The 16,270-nt window shown below is 41.6% G+C and overlaps 2 protein-coding genes across 2 annotated transcripts; one reads left to right on the top strand and one right to left on the bottom strand.

The window, feature by feature from the left end:
• The first annotated feature begins 10,742 nt into the window (after positions 1-10,742).
• LOC123053424 (probable signal peptidase complex subunit 2) lies at positions 10,743-13,295 on the top strand. Its single transcript, XM_044476904.1, has 5 exons — positions 10,743-10,977; positions 11,097-11,248; positions 11,367-11,448; positions 12,390-12,532; positions 13,060-13,295. Exons 1-5 carry the CDS (start codon positions 10,870-10,872, stop codon positions 13,151-13,153), a joined length of 579 nt encoding a protein of 192 aa, XP_044332839.1. The 5' UTR covers positions 10,743-10,869; the 3' UTR covers positions 13,154-13,295.
• Positions 13,296-13,614: 319 nt separating this feature from the next.
• On the bottom strand, positions 13,615-15,990 carry LOC123053423 (uncharacterized). The gene is made up of 4 exons (XM_044476903.1): positions 15,699-15,990; positions 15,222-15,374; positions 14,002-14,177; positions 13,615-13,900 (listed from the first exon to the last, which is right to left on the bottom strand). Exons 1-4 carry the CDS (start codon positions 15,858-15,860, stop codon positions 13,798-13,800), a joined length of 594 nt encoding a protein of 197 aa, XP_044332838.1. The 5' UTR covers positions 15,861-15,990; the 3' UTR covers positions 13,615-13,797.
• Between the last annotated feature and the right edge of the window lie 280 nt (positions 15,991-16,270).

Raw genomic sequence — 16,270 nt, 5'->3', positions numbered from 1 at the left:
ATTAGGATTTGTCACTCCGATTGTCGGAGAGGTATCTCTGGGCCCTCTCGGTAATGCACATCACTACAAGCCTTGCAAGCAATGTGACTAATGAGTTAGTTGCGAGATGATGCATTACAGAACGAGTAAAGAGACTTGCCGGTAACGAGATTGAACTAGGTATTGAGATACCGACGATCGAATCTCGGGCAAGTAACATACCGATGACAAAGGGAACAATGTATGTTGTTATGCGGTTTGACCGATAAAGATCTTCGTAGAATATGTGGGAGCCAATATGAACATACAGGTTCCGCTATTGGTTATTGACCGGAGACGTGTCTCGGTCATGTCTACATAGTTCTCGAACCCGTAGGGTCCGCATGCTTAACGGGTGACGATCGGTATTATGAGTTTATGTGTTTTGATGTACCGAAGGTAGTTCAGAGTCCCGGATATGATCACGGACATGACGAGGAGTCTCTAAATGGTCGAGACATAAAGATTGATATATTGGACGGATATATTCGGACACCGGAAGTGTTCCGGATGATTTCGGAGAATACTGGAGTGTCGGAGGGTTACCGGACCCCCCCCCCCGGGGGGAACTAGTGGGCCTAGATGGGCCTTAGTGGAGAGAGAGAGGGAGGGGCTGCCAGGGCAGGCCGCGCGCCCCCTCCCCCTTGAGTCCGAATTGGACTAGGAGGGGGGTGGCGCCCCCCTTTCCTTCCCCTCTCCCACTCCTTCCTTCCCCATCCTAGTAGGACTAGGAAAGGAGGAATCCTACTCATACTAGGAGGAGGATTCCTCCCCTCCTTGGCGCGCCCTAGGGTCGGCCGGCCTCCCACTTGCTCCTTTATATACGGGGGCAGGGGGCACCCTAGAACACACAACAGACAACTGTCTTAGCCGTGTGCGGTGCCCCCCTCCACCATAATCCACCTCGGTCATATCATCGTAGTGCTTAGGCGAAGCCCTGCGCCGGTAACTTAATCATCACCGTTTCTACCTCTTAAGCACTGCGTTGGTTTTCCCTTGAAGAGGAAAGGGTGATGCAGCAAAGTAGCGTAAGTATTTCCCTCAGTTTTCAAGAACCAAGGTATCAATCCAGTAGGAGACTACACGCAAGTCGCCTCGTACCTACACAAACAAATAAGAACCTTGCAACCAACGCGATAAAGGGGTTGTCAATCCCTTCACAGCCACTTGCAAAAGTGAGATCTGATAGAGATAATAAGATAAATATTTTTGGTATTTTTATGATAAATATTGAAAGTAAAGATTGCAAAGTAAAATAGATTGGAAACTTATATGATGGAAAGTAGACCCGGGGGCCATAGGTTTCACTAGTGGCTTCTCTCAAGATAGCATAAGTATTATAATGGGTGAACAAATTACTGTCGAGCAATTGATAGAAAAGTGCATAGTTATGAGAATATCTAGGCATGATCATGTATATAGGCATCATGTCCGCGACAAGTAGACCGAAACAATTCTGCATCTACTACTATTACTCCACACATCGACCGCTATCCAGCATGCATCTAGAGTATTAAGTTCATAAGAACAGAGTAACGCGTTAGGCAAGATGACATGATGTAGAGGGATAAACTCAAGCAATATGATATAAACCCCATCTTTTTATCCTCGATGGCAACAATACAATACGTGTCGTTTCCCTTTCTGTCACTAGGATCGAGCAACGCAAGATTGAACCCAAAGCTAAGCACTTCTCCTATTGCAAGAAAGATCAATCTAGTAGGCCAAACCAAACTGATAATTCGAGGAGACTTGCAAAGATATTAAATCATACATAAAAGAATTCAGAGGAGACTCAAATATTATTCATAGATAATCTTGATCATAAACCCACAATTCATCGGATCTCGACAAACACACCACAAAAAGAATTACATCGAATAGATCTCCAAGAAGATCGAAGAGAACTTTGTATTGAGATCCAAAAAGAGAGAAGAAGCCATCTAGCTAATAAATATGGACCCGAAGGTCTATGGTAAACTACTCACACATCATTGGAGAGGCTATGGTGCTGATGTAGAAGCCCTCCGTGATCGATTCCCCCTCCGACGAAGCACCGGAAAAGGCCCAAGATGGGATCTCACGGGTAAAGAAGGTTGCGGCGGTGGAAATAGGGTTTCGTGGTGCTCTCTGATGTTTTCGGGGTATAAGAGTATATATATAGGTGAAAGAAGTCGGTCAGGGGAGCCACGAGGGTGGGGGGCGCGCCTACCCCCCTGGGCGCGCCCTTCTGCCTCGTGGCCTCCTCGTTCCTTTCTTGACGTCCACTACAAGTCTCCTGGATTGTGTTTGTTCAAAAAAATCACTCTCCCGAAGGTTTCATTCCGTTTGGATTCCGTTTGATATTCCTTTTCTGCGAAACACTGAAATAGGCAAAAAAACAGCAATTTGCACTGGGCCTTTGGTTAGTAGGTTAGTCCCAAAAATAATATAAAAGTGTATAATAAAGCCCATTAAACATCCAAAACAGATAATATAATAGCATCGAACAATCAAAAATTATAGATACGTTGGAGACGTATCAAGCATCCCCAAGCTTAATTCCTACTCGTCCTTGAGTAGGTAAGTGGTAAAAACAGAATTTTTGATGTGGAATGCTACCTAACATATTTTCCAATGTAGTTTTCTTTATTGTGGCATGAATGTTCAGATCAGAAAGATTCAAGATAAAAATTTAATGTTGACATAAAAATAATAATACTTCAAGCATACTAACTAAGCAATTATGTCTTCTCAAAACATGGCCAAATAAAGTTCATCCCTACAAAATCATATAGTTTGGTCATGCTCCATTTTCGTCACACAAGAATGCTCTCATCATGCACAACCCCGATGCCAAGCCAAGCAATTGTTTCATACTTTAGTAATCTCAAACTTTTTCAACCTTCACGCAATACATGAGCGTGAGCCATGGATATAGCACTATGGGTGGAATAGAATATAATGATGGGGGTTATGTGGAGAAGACAAAAAAGGAGAAAGTATCACATTGACGCGGCTAATCAACGGGCTAGGGAGATGCCCATCAATTGATGTCAATGCAAGGAGTAGGGATTGTCATGCAACGGATGCACTAGAGCTATAAATATATGAAAGCTCAACAAAAGAAACTAAGTGGGTGTCCATCCAACTTGCTTGCTCACGAAGACCTAGGGCATTTGAGGAAGCCCATTGTTGGAATATACAAGCCAAGTTCTATAATGAAAAATTCCCACTAGTATATGAAAGTAACAAAACAAGAGACTCTCTATCATAAAGATCATGGTGCTACTTTGAAGCACAAGTGTGGAAAAAGGATAGTAGCATTGTCCCTTTTTATTTCTTTTTTGGGGGGGGCTCCCTTTTTTTTATTTGGCCTTTCTTCTTCTTTTTTATTTTTTTATTTGGGACAATGCTCTATTAATGATGATCATCACACTTCTATTCATTTACAACTCAATGATTACAACTCGATACTAGAACAAAATATGACTCTATATGAATGCCTCCGGCGGTGTACCGGGATGGGCAATGAATCAAGAGTGACATGTATGAAAAATTATGCATGGTGGCTTTGCCACAAATACGATGTCAACTACATGATCATGCAAAGCAATATGACAATGATGAAGCGTGTCATAATAAAGGAAACGGTGGAAAGTTGCATGGCAATATATCTCGGAATGGCTATGGAAATGCCATAATAGGTAGGTATGGTGGCTGTTTTGAGGAAGATATAAGGAGGTTTATGTGCGATAGAGCGTATCATATCATGGGGTTTGGATGCATCGGCGAAGTTTGCACCAACTCTCAAGGTGAGAAAGGGCAATGCAGGGTACCGAAGAGGCTAGCAATGATGGAAAGGTGAGAGTGCGTATAATCCATGGACTCAACATTAGTTATAAAGAACTTACATATTTATTGCAAAAATCTACGAGTCATCAAAAACCAAGCACTACGCGCATGCTCCTAGGGGGATAGATTGGTAGGAAAAGACCATCGCTCATCCCCGACCGCCACTCATAAGGATGACAATCAAAGAACACCTCATGCTTCAAATTTGTTACACAACGGTTACCATACGTGCATGCTACGGGACTTGCAAACCTCAACACAAGTATTTATCAAATTCACAATTACCCAACTAGCACAACTTTAATATCACCACCTTCATATCTCAAAACAATTATCAAGTATCAAACTTCTCATAGTATTCAATGCACTCTATATGAAAGTTTTTATTATATCCATCTTGGATGCCTATCATATTAGGACTAATTTTATAGCCAAAGCAAATTACCATGTTGTTATAAAGGACTCTCAAAATAATATAAGTGAAGCATGAGAGATCAATAATTTCTATAAAATAAAACCACCACCGTGCTCTAAAAGATATAAGTGAAGCACTAGAGCAAAATTATCTAGCTCAAAAGATAAAAGTGAAGCACATAGAGTATTCTAATAAATTCTGATTCGTGTGTGTCTCTCCCAAAAGGTGTGTATAGCAAGGATGATTGTGGTAGACTAAAAAGCAAAGAATCAAATCATACAAGACGCTCCAAGCAAAACACATATCATGCGGTGAATAAAAATATAGCATCAAGTAAAGTTACCGATGGACGAAGACGAAAGAGGGGATGCCTTCCGGGGCATCCCCGAGCTTAGGCTTTTGGTTGTCCTTGAATTTTACCTTGGGGTGCCTTGGGAATCCCCAAGCTTAGGCTCTTGCCCCTCCTTATTCCATAATCCATCAAATCTGTACCCAAAAACTTGAAAACTTCACAACACAAAACTCAACAGAAAATCTCATGAGCTCCGTTAGCAAAAGAAAACAAACTACCACTTCATGGTACTGTAATGAACTCATTATTTATTTATATTGGTGTTAAACCTACTGTATTCCAACTTCTCTATGGTTCATACCCCCCGATACTAGCCATAGATTCATCAAAATAAGCAAACAACACACGAAAAATAAAATCTGTCAAAAACAGAACAGTCTGTAGTAATCTGTATCTAACGCAAACTTCTGTAACTCGTAAAAATCTACCAAAATAGGACGACCTAGATAATTTGTTTATTGATCTACTGCAATTGGAATCAGTATTTTATCACGTTCTGGTGATTTTTAACAATTGTTTTCGTGAGCAGAAAGTTTCTGACTTTTTCAGCAAGATCAAATAACTATCATCCAAGAAGATCCTATAGGTTTCACTTGGCACAAACACTAATAAAAACATAAAACCACATATAACCAGAGGCTAGATCAATTATTTATTACTAAACAGAACCAAAAAACAAGAAACAAAAATAAAATTGGGTTGCCTCCCAACAAGCGCTATCGTTTAACGCCCCTAGCTAGGCATAAAAGCGAGAATAGATCTAAGTATCATCATCTTTGGTATGCAATCCATAAGTGGCTCTCATAATAGATTAATAAGGCAATTTAATTTTCTTTCTATAAAAGTGTTCCATGCCTTTCCTTAATGAAAATTGGAATCTAATATTCCCCTCTTTCATATCAATAATTGCACCAATCGTTTTAAGGAAAGGTCTACCAAGAATAATAGGACATGTAGGATTGCAATCTATGTCAAGAACAATGAAATCTACGGGCACATAATTCCTATTTGCAAAAATAAGAACATCATTAATCCTTCCCATAGGTTTCTTAATGGTGGAATCCGCAAGGTGCAAGTTTAAAGAACAATCATCAAATCCACGGAAACCTAACACATCACACAAAGTTTTTGGAATCGTGGAAACACTAGCACCCAAATCACATAAAGCATAGCATTCATGATCTTTAATCTTAATTTTAATAGTTGGTTCCCACTCATCATAAAGTTTTCTAGGGATAGAAACTTCTAATTCAAGCTTTTCCTCATAAGATTGCATTAAAGCATCAACGATATGTTTGGTAAAAGCTTTATTTTGACTATAAGCATGAGGAGAATTTAACATGAATTGCAACAAGGAAATACAATCTATTAAAGAACAATTATCATAATTAAATTCCTTGAAATCCAGAATAGTGGGTTCATTGCTATGTAAAATTTTGACCTCTTCAATCCCACTTTTACCAATTTTTGCATCAAGATCTAAAAACTCCGAATCATTGGGACACCTTCTAACTAAAGTTGACTCATCTCCAGTCCCATCATTATCAAGATTCATATTGCAAAACAAATATTTAATAGGAGACACATCAATCACTTTTAGATCTTCATCCTTATTATCATGAAAACTAGAAGAACACGCTTTCACAAAGCAATCTTTTTTAGCACACATCTTAGCGATTCTTTCTTTGCACTCATCAATGGAAATTCTCATAGCTTTGAGAGACTCATTGATATCATGCTTAGGTGGAATAGATCTAAGTTTCAAAGAATCAACATCAAGGGAAATTCTATCCACGTTCCTAGCCAACTCATCGATATTAGGCAATTTTTCTTCAAGCAAAGCATTGAAATTCTTTTGAGAAATCATAAATTCTTTAACACTAGTCTCAAAATCAGAGGGTAACTTATTAAAATTTCCATAAGAGTTGTTGTAGGAATTACCATAATTATTAGAGGAATTACTAGGATACGTCCTAGGATTAAAGTTTCCTCTATACGCATTGTTACCAAAATTGTTCCTACCAATAAAATTCACATCCATAGATTCATTATTATTATCAATCAAAGTAGACAAAGGCATGTCATTAGGATCAGAAGAAACACTCTTATTAGCAAACAATTTCATAAGTTCATCCATCTTTCCACTCAAAACATTAATCTCTTCAATTGCATGAACCTTTTTACTAGTAGATCTTTCGGTGTGCCATTCAGAATAATTAACCATAATATTATCTAGGAGTTTAGTAGCTTCTCCTAAAGTGATTTCCATAAAAGTGCCTCCCGCGGCCGAATCTAAAAGATTTATAGAAGAAAAATTCAATCCAGCATAATTTTTTTGTATAATCATCCATAAATTCAAAACCATGTGTAGGGCAATTACGTATCATTAATTTCATCCTCTCCCAAGCTTGTGCAACATGCTCATGATCAAGTTGCTTAAAATTCATAATATCGTTTCTAAGAGAGATGATCTTAGCGGGAGGAAACTACTTAGAGATAAAATCATCTTTGCACTTATTCCAAGAATCAATACTATTTTTGGGCAAAGACGAAAACCAAGTTTTAGCATGATCTCTAAGTGAAAACGGAAATAGCTTCAATTTAACAATATCATTATCCACGTCTTTCTTCTTTTGCATATCACACAAATCAACAAAGTTGTTTAGATGGGTAGCGACATCTTCACTAGGAAGGCCAGAGAATTGATCTTTCATGACAAGATTCAACAAGGCAGCATTAATTTCACAAGATTCAACATCGGTGATAGGAGCAATCGGAGTGTTAAGAAAATCATTGTTGTTGGTATTGGAAAAGTCACACAATTTAGTATTGTCTTGAGCCATCATGACAAACAATCCAACACACAAGCACACAAGGAGCAAGCGAAAAAGAGGCGAACGGAAAAATAGGGCGAATAAAACGGCAAGGGTGAAGTGGGGGAGAGGAAAACAAGAGGCAAATGGCGAATAATGTAATGCGAGGGATAAGAGTTTGTGATGGGTACTTGGTATGTCTTGACTTGACTTGACTTGGCGTAGATCTCCCCGGCAACGGCGCCAGAAATCGCACGTTGGCGGGAGATCAAATCTTGACTTGACTTGGTGCAAGCCTCCCCGGCAATGACGCCAGAAATCCTTCTTGCTACCTCTTGAGCACTGCGTTGGTTTTCCCTTGAAGAGGAAAGGATGATGTAGCAAAGTAGCGTAAGTATTTCCCTCAGTTTTTGAGAACCAAGGTATCAATCCAGTAGGATACTACACGCAAGTCGCCTCATACCTACACAAACAAATAAGAACCTTGCAACCAACGCGATAAAAGGGGTTGTCAATCCCTTCACGGCCACTTGCAAAAGTGAGATCTGATAGAGATAATAAGATAAATATTTTTGGTATTTTTATGATAAAGATTGAAAGTAAAGATTGCAAAGTAAAATAGATTGGAAACTTATATGATGGAAAGTAGACCCGGGGGCCATAGGTTTCACTAGTGGCTTCTCTCAAGATAGCATAAATATTACAGTGGGTGAACAAATTACTGTCGAGCAATTGATAGAAAAGTGCATAGTTATGAGAATATCTAGGCATGATCATGTATATAGGCATCACGTCCGCGACAAGTAGACCGAAACGATTCTGCATCTACTACTATTACTCCACACATCAACCGCTATCCAGCATGCATCTAGAGTATTAAGTTCATAAGAACAGAGTAACGCATTAGGCAAGATGACATGATGTAGAGGGATAAACTCAAGCAATATGATATAAACCCTATCTTTTTATCCTTGATGGTAACAATACAATACGTGTCGTTTCCCTTTCTGTCACTAGGATCGAGCAACGCAAGATTGACCCAAAGCTAAGCACTTCTTCTATTGCAAGAAAGATCAATCTAGTAGGCCAAACCAAACTGATAATTCGAAGAGACTTGCAAAGATATTAAATCATACATAAAAGAATTCGGAGGAGTCAAATATTATTCATAGATAATCTTGATCATAAACCCACAATTCATCGGATCTCGACAAACACACCGCAAAAAGAATTATATCGAATAGATCTCCAAGAAAATCGAGGAGAACTTTGTATTGAGATTCAAAAAGAGAGAAGAAGTCATCTAGCTAATAACTATGGACCCGAAGGTCTGTGGTAAACTACTCACACATCATTGGAGAGGCTATGGTGTTGATGTAGAAGCCCTCCGTGATCGATTCCTCCTCCGACGGAGCGCCGAAAAAGGCCCCAAGATGGGATCTCATGGGTACAGAAGGTTGCGGCAGTGGAAATAGGGTTTCGTGGTGCTCTCTGATGTTTTCGGGGTATAAGAGTATATATAGGCGAAAGAAGTCGGTCAGGGGAGCCACGAGGGGCCCACGAGGGTGGGGGCGCGCCCTCCTGCCTCGTGGCCTCCTCGTTCCTTTCTTGACGTCCACTCCAAGTCTCCTGGATTGCGTTTGTTCCAAAAATCACTGTCCCGAATGTTTCATTCCGCTTGGATTCCGTTTGATATTCATTTTCTGCGAAACACTAAAATAGGCAAAAAAAATAGCAATTTGCACTAGGCCTTTGGTTAGTAGGTTAGTCCCAAAAATAATATAAAAGTGTATAATAAGCCCATTAAACATCCAAAACAGATAATATAATAGCATGGAACAATCAAAAATTATAGATACGTTGGAGACGTATCAACCGTCATCACGCCTTTGTGCCGACGAAGCTCTCCCTCGACACTTAGCTGGATCGAGAGTTCGTGGGATGTCACCGAGCTGAACGTGTGCAGATCGCGGAGGTGCCATACTTTCGGTACTAGGATCGGTCGGAACGTGAAGACGTACGATTACATCAACCGCGTTGTGATAACGCTTCCGCTTTCTGTCTACAAGGGTACGTAGACAACACTCTCTCCTCTCGTTGCTATGCATCACCTAGATGGATGTTGCGTGTGCGTAGGATTTTTTTTTAAATTATTGCGTTCCCCAACAACGTGAGCGTAGGATTTTTTTTGAAATTGCATGCTACGTTCCCCAACAGTAGAGAACGTACGTGAGCTTGTACCCCCTCCTTGGCCGCCTAGAGCCGCGCGGCGGCGGCGTCTTTTCTGGTCATGACGGCTTCCTTCGCCTCGTGGAGCTCGATCTCCGCCTCCTGGAGACCCTTGGTGGTGGGCCAAAGCATGTCCCCGATCTCGTCGAACTTGCTCCACGCCTTTCGGCCGCCACTGCAGGAGAGGGCGCCGCACTATCTGGCCTGCTTCGAGCGCCATGGCTTGACCCGAGGGTTGCTGGAGCTGCCGGCCTCGGCGTCTTGGCAGGCGTGCGACGGTGACCCGCAACAGCCCCCACGACCACTATGCCCGCAACCGCTGCTCAACATGGATATGCTCGAAATAGGTATGCCCGCGAGAAAAACGGTCACCGAGGTAGGGGATTTGACGCCGGAGTGAGTGGATTTGCGGCAGAGGCGGGTGGAAGAAATGACGGATATGAACCCTAAATTGGCCTATATCCGGTAAATATAGGGGTGAAATCAAGATTTTACGGGTTGAACATATTTTTTTTATGAGCCTTTTTACCGTATCTGCTCGGGTGGAAAATTTACCGAATCATGAAAAACGTCCGGTATTCTAAGAGCATGGTTAATAATACAGCCAACTATCGGTTATAAAAAGTTGCCATGTCATCTACAGTCAACCTCTTAGCTGGCATGTACAATAGTGAGTTTTATGTATGTACTATAGTTTATTAATAGTTGGCCCACCTTACATCCTCACAAAGCGTCTTGAGTCTCGCGTTGCAGCTGGCTACTAACCAAGAGCCCGCTTCTCTTCTCACTTCTCTTCTCTCTCCTCCAACTAAGCAAAGATATATTATTCTATTTCTTATAGCCTGCTTATGTCACCCTATTGTACTTACTTTAAGGGCCGGCGAGGTTTTACTCGATCCCTAGAAAAAAAAACTAGACCTTTTGCACCGCTCAAAAAAATAGACCGTTTGTGGTTCTTTCAGTGATGACATGGCACTCTGGTGACGCCGCTCCTTCTCTCCCATTGGCCCAGCCCACCACGATTTACGTGGCAAACCAGGTCCAACTATCAGCAAAATAAGCACGCCACTGACAAGCGGGTCCCAGTACAAAGCGCGCCCACCCGTCATCGACACATCCCGCATATACTGACAGGCCCGCGCCTCCGCATCCCGCTCATCCGTATTGATCCGCACCGGCCCATCTCCTCGCCCTCGACGACGGAGCAGATGGCGAGCGACGGCGCGGTGGCCACGCCGGCGAAGGTGACCCCGAAGAAGGCCAACCTCCTTGACCCCCACTCCATCAAACACCTCCTCGACGAGACCGTCGCCGAGGTACTGCAAGATACACACTAAACCCTACCCCCCATCTCCTGTTCGAGATCTGTATCCATCTCCCCCATTTGGTTCCTCTAGATTTGGTCACTCATGATTCAGTCCCGCGGTGCGATCAGGTCGTGAAGGGGAAGGGCTATGTGGAGAACACGCGGCTGGGCAATTGGAAGCTCCTGATCGGGACGGCGGTGATCGCCATCGCGCTCCTCGCGCAGTTCTACCCGAAGAAGTTCCCGCAGAACCGCGAGTTCCTGCTCGGTTGCATCGCGCTATATCCTTTGCAGTGATTATTTTCTTGTTCTGATGGATTGGTGTTAGATCTGATTTTGTTGGGAATTGTTTGGAATTTGTTGTTTGTTACTGTTGGTCCTTGACTTCATGGTGGATACGTATGTGGTGATGAATGTGGTGCTGCTGATCCTTAGCTACACCAAGGAGAAGGATGCCATCATCTTCACCCACTCTCCTGCTGTGAGTTCTATATTCATCTTCATTTTTTGGTCCTGAATTCCAATTGTAGATCTCATCGATTACTCTAGACATGATTTATGCGTTTCAGATAAAAATCGAACTAATATGTCATCTTGTGTAGCACGGTTCGGAAGCAGTTTTGACACCGAGTTAAATGAAATTTCTACGAGTTACATGCGATATATACTGAATTATGACCATGTAGATTGCATTTTAATAAAATATGATTCCCTCCCACCTCCGCTGAAGACGTTGCAGTTAAATTTTTATGTGGTAAAATTCTTTACTGGTGTCAAAGCTGATCAATGTTTAAGAATTTCCCCACATTGCAATTTCTGAAGAGCCACCCCCCTAGAGCAGTTTCTACACTTTGTATGTTGTGTTGCATCACGCTGGAATGCATGCTCAAAAGTCTGAACCGTGTTATTCAATTCTCTGTGATACATCATGTTGACCTGTTTAGTTGCAGTTTACTCTGATACACTATGCTGAGTAGTTGCATTGTTTTGTACTTGCTACCAATTTTTATTGAATGCTCGAGCACCAGTGTGTGATGTTACAATCACAATGTATATGCGGTCAATAATAGAAGAAATAAAAATAGCATTTGAAATAACTGAAATGGCAAGGTGTTCAACCATTTTGCTTCTTGATCATAATGACAAAGCACCTGGCTGTTCAGTTATTTCTAGTCGATGAAGCATATATTTCATCAAGTACTTGTAGTGTTGTTGGTCCAGAAAGATCCTCTTTTGCCATTGCCTTTCTTATTAAGATGGATGCGGTTTTGATGCCTTACTCATTGGACTATGAGTACATCTTATATTAGAATAGGCCTAATGGTGAACGGATGTTATTTGTGATTCACGCTCATGTTCATTACATTTGCTGTCATGGTTTTAATAGCTTTGTTAACTTATGATTATAAATACTTTCCACAGGGTTCTTTCAATAACACTGGCCTTGTTATATCTTCAAAGTTACCAAGATTCTCAGACATGTACAATCTTTCAATAGCCAGCGCGGATCCAGAGTCTATCTCTGCTCACAAGCCTGTCCACTTCACTAAGAGTGTTACAAAATGGTATGTTTGCCCTATGTTTACTGAGCTAATATAAGCCATCAATATGTTTTATCTTGTTTAAATGATTAAATCTGAACGACACCGAAGGTCTTCTTTTACTTAGCACTGTTCACGCTTTTCAAGTTTATTTAATTCTGACTGTTATTCTAACCATAAAGCATGCAATCGATTGATGCTTCTACCACGCTGTTCAGATTACTTGTGCAATCAATTATCAATGCGTATCTGCTCCAAACATGCTTTGGTTTATCTTTGTATGGTTTAATATTACCTGGCATATATACACTAGAAACACTTAGGCAGATGTCCTTGAAATACATACAAGCTTCATTGCGTGCAGTAGAACCTCTGACTATACATCTCGATATCACACAGTACGCCGATACTAGATGCTCATTGCACGTGACTTGGCAAAATACACAAGCTTAAGGGTGTGTACATAGTTGTGAAATGTTTGTCTTTTGTTGGTGTCATAATTATTCTTTTTTTATCTCCATTACTTACAGTGTTCTTGCCTTCTTGGGCAGGTTTACGAAGGAAGGTGTTCTTGTGGAGGGCCTGTTCTGGAAGGATGTTGAGAGACTGATTGATGACTACAACAATGAGCGCAAGAGCAAATGAATTACTGACCCTTGTCATCATTATCAGGATGAAGCTTAGTAATCGAAATAGACAATGTTTTTTATAGCAGTATACTGTTTGAACCGGCGAATGAAGGATTGTTAAGATAATATACATCATTGCAGTCTTTTTTCCCTTGGTATACAGGTCTATCTATGCGAGCTGTGTAGTCGGTTATTTTGGAATGGTAATGTGTTAGAATACAACATGTACAAGCACCCCATCAGATGTAGCCTAGGTTATTGCCGTTTTTTTAGATGTACTGCCAGTGTATGTTGGTAGTCAAGTTAGGTCGTTGCGGCCGTGAAATCTAATGAGCAAGGTGAGATTCAGAGCCTGAACTCTGGTAGTGGCTAGCAATATGAGATTCAGAGCCCGAACTAGTTTTATGTGCCAACTACAAGCAGCAAGAGCATTATTCATTATGCTCTTCAAAACAAAGCGACGAAAAACGGTCCAGATAAACTCGAAAATACTCCTTTATGTTGGTAAAACAATGTTTGCTCATTTCTGTACATCAGATGCAAAGCCTCAAAAGACATGAGTAAACCATCGGATTTTGCAGAGGAAATTGTAGCCAAAGAACTCCCTTGCTTCGCCGACCATAACATCATCAACGTCCTGGTCTGCTCATCCTAGGAGGTTCAGTGCCGATCTGATTGGGTCACAATAGCCTCAACCCGGTCTATGGATGCTTGCAATCGTCCATAGTTCATACTGAAGGCAGGTTCTCCTGTGCCAACAGCCCTGCATAGAGCAAATATAAAAATAAGTTGAATTGTAGTGATATCCTGCTTGCAATTGCAAGTATGTCTCGCAAGAATATTTTGGTGTTGACCAAGACTTACCCATGAATCTCAGGAAGCACATATTCAGCTTTCCAACCGAGCCTCAGATCAAACCCTGGAAACACGTTGAGTTTTGATTTGTTTCTTATCTGAGAAACACCATCTCCCCCCAAGCAAGTAGAGAGCTTCCACTTCCATCCAGTTGCCTTCAGTTGGAAATTGTGACCAATGCCGACCTGTATTACCAATGTTATTAGAAATCTCATGTAATCGAAGTGAACTCTGAAAAAAGGGCATTTTGTCTCTTCAACTTTGGCCTTCACAAGTTTGGCCATGTGGTGCGGCCACCTAATCTGGTGTACCAGGGATGCAAAGCGTCTATATTTGCTATATGCGGATGGGGATTACAAGTCATTTGCAACCAAGTAACGGTAAAGCTGACATTCTTGCCAAGTCAAATGGTGTAAAGTCTCATCCTGATGTTTACATTTGAAGAAATGCAGCACAATCTTTCGTGTACCATTTTGAAGGACCAATTTGCCGCGGTGATTGAAAACTGATGAAAATAGCAATCGGTAATCACCAGAGGATACTGTTATAACCCCAGAAACAGTATCGTTTTAGTGACCCAAAATTTGGCATGTGTGACTAAGCGCCATATTTCCCCATGGATGTTACAAACTAACGCATAGAGCAGGGAAATTGTATCCTTACCAACACCCAAGAACATCTCTATATCACAAAAGAGGGCAACATAGCACTTCTAGTTTCTTGTAATAAAGTTGATGTATACCAGTGAAAAATACTCAGATCAAAGCAGTCACATATATAAGCAACACTTTCTATAGAAAACAAGTAGGTTTAATAGTGTTGTAACAAAAATATTTGTCTTTAACATTTCATTATCAGAACCATCATAGAAGTACATAAAGATGATAATCTTTTAGTATTCCAAAACTGATATATGAACTGATCCAACTTCTATTCTCATTTCTCAATTCTGCTTACATTCATTCCATGCATCAAGCAAGCAGATACCTAGTGCATGCATAAACTGGCATGTCTTCCATGAGAAAAACTAATACCAATCATCAAAAATATAATTAGTACATTCATGGGTAATTTAACATATCTAATTGCGCCATAACATGCCATATTGCAAGAAGTAGTGCGGACTAGCTGGCAGTTGCCTCACCACAAAGCCGTGCCAAATATGTAATCACTTCTTGCTCTCACATAAACGATATACATGAATAGAAAGATTGAATTAAGCAAAGAACCTGAAGGTTGAGATATTTTGTGACTGGTATCTTCTTGGAAAGCAGCTGTATGTCACCACTGATGGGCTTGTACTGGAACTTCCACTTCCGGTCAAAGTCCAGGGGCTTCAGAACTACCTTTGCCTCAAAATCATTCACCTCTAGGTTGTAGAACTGAAAATGATATATGGCATTAGACACTCAGATCACAGGTGAACTGGTTACACACATCACAGAGAGTGACAATGGCCACTGTGGCAAATTGGCAGCATAACCCTATAACTCCAACTGACAAGACTGTGGGCGGGTGGATACTGTCCCAGTGTACACCAGGGGCAAGGAGGCAGCAACATCAGCAGAGTAAGTAGGCGCATACCACCAACGTTTGGCCTAACGGAATCTTGCGAGATACATTGGACTACTGGAGCGAAATAACTGGGGGACAAATCTACGGGCAGCCCAACACTCGGGAATTAGGGTTTAAGCAGGGTTACTGACCTCGAAGTTGAGGCCCACGCGGAGGCCCTGGAGCTCCTTGCGGAACTTGAAGTGCAGCTCGGCCGGCACGACGTTGATGTGGTACAGCTCGTCGAGCGTCGTCGGTCCATCCCCTCCGCCGCCGTCCGCCCCTCCGCCGCCGACGCCCGGGCTCGAGGCCATCGGACGCGAGAGAGGAAGAGAAGAGGCCCCTCTTTTCTTCTTCCCAGGTGGATTTTGGGCGGCGGCAGCGAGGCGGAAAAGCCGAATGAGCGATCGGCCGGCCCACCCCGGCCGCAATCTACTAGAGCAGTGCTTTTGCGCGTCGCACCCTCGCGTTTCTGTATACAGCGTACGAGGACAAAAAAGTCTTTTGTCCCCTTTGCCTTCCCCGTGTGCTAAATTCATCCAGCTTAGAGCATCTACAAACATAAGAATATCACAACAGAGTTAAATAATTTCATAATTTAAACATGGTTCATATTTGAAATACATAGTTCAAACAGAAAATGTATTTGAGAAGTGCATGATGCAAACATTAAACTCCTTGATTTTCTCCTAGGTTTTCACTGTGGATCCACATAGCTCCACAA

The sequence above is a fragment of the Triticum aestivum genome, chromosome 2D, assembly GCF_018294505.1.
Source record: "Triticum aestivum cultivar Chinese Spring chromosome 2D, IWGSC CS RefSeq v2.1, whole genome shotgun sequence".
In the NCBI taxonomy this organism is placed as follows: Eukaryota; Viridiplantae; Streptophyta; class Magnoliopsida; order Poales; family Poaceae; genus Triticum; species Triticum aestivum.
Note: the sequence above shows the minus strand (reverse complement) of the source record. Positions and strands in the feature narration are given on the sequence as shown.

What these genes read in the sequence shown, in the direction of transcription:
- LOC123053423 (XM_044476903.1), bottom strand. Translation starts at nt 15,860, where the DNA reads ATGGCCTCGAGCCCGGGCGTCGGCGGCGGAGGGGCGGACGGCGGCGGA. An exon ending in GCGTGGGCCTCAACTTCGAG is followed by an intron (nt 15,375 to 15,698) that starts GTCAGTAACCCT and finishes TATCATTTTCAG; the next exon opens with TTCTACAACCTAGAGGTGAA. An exon ending in GTGCTTCCTGAGATTCATGG is followed by an intron (nt 13,901 to 14,001) that starts GTAAGTCTTGGT and finishes TGCTCTATGCAG; the next exon opens with GGCTGTTGGCACAGGAGAAC.
- LOC123053424 (XM_044476904.1), top strand. Translation starts at nt 10,870, where the DNA reads ATGGCGAGCGACGGCGCGGTGGCCACGCCGGCGAAGGTGACCCCGAAG. An exon ending in TCTTCACCCACTCTCCTGCT is followed by an intron (nt 11,449 to 12,389) that starts GTGAGTTCTATA and finishes TACTTTCCACAG; the next exon opens with GGTTCTTTCAATAACACTGG. An exon ending in ACTAAGAGTGTTACAAAATG is followed by an intron (nt 12,533 to 13,059) that starts GTATGTTTGCCC and finishes CTTCTTGGGCAG; the next exon opens with GTTTACGAAGGAAGGTGTTC.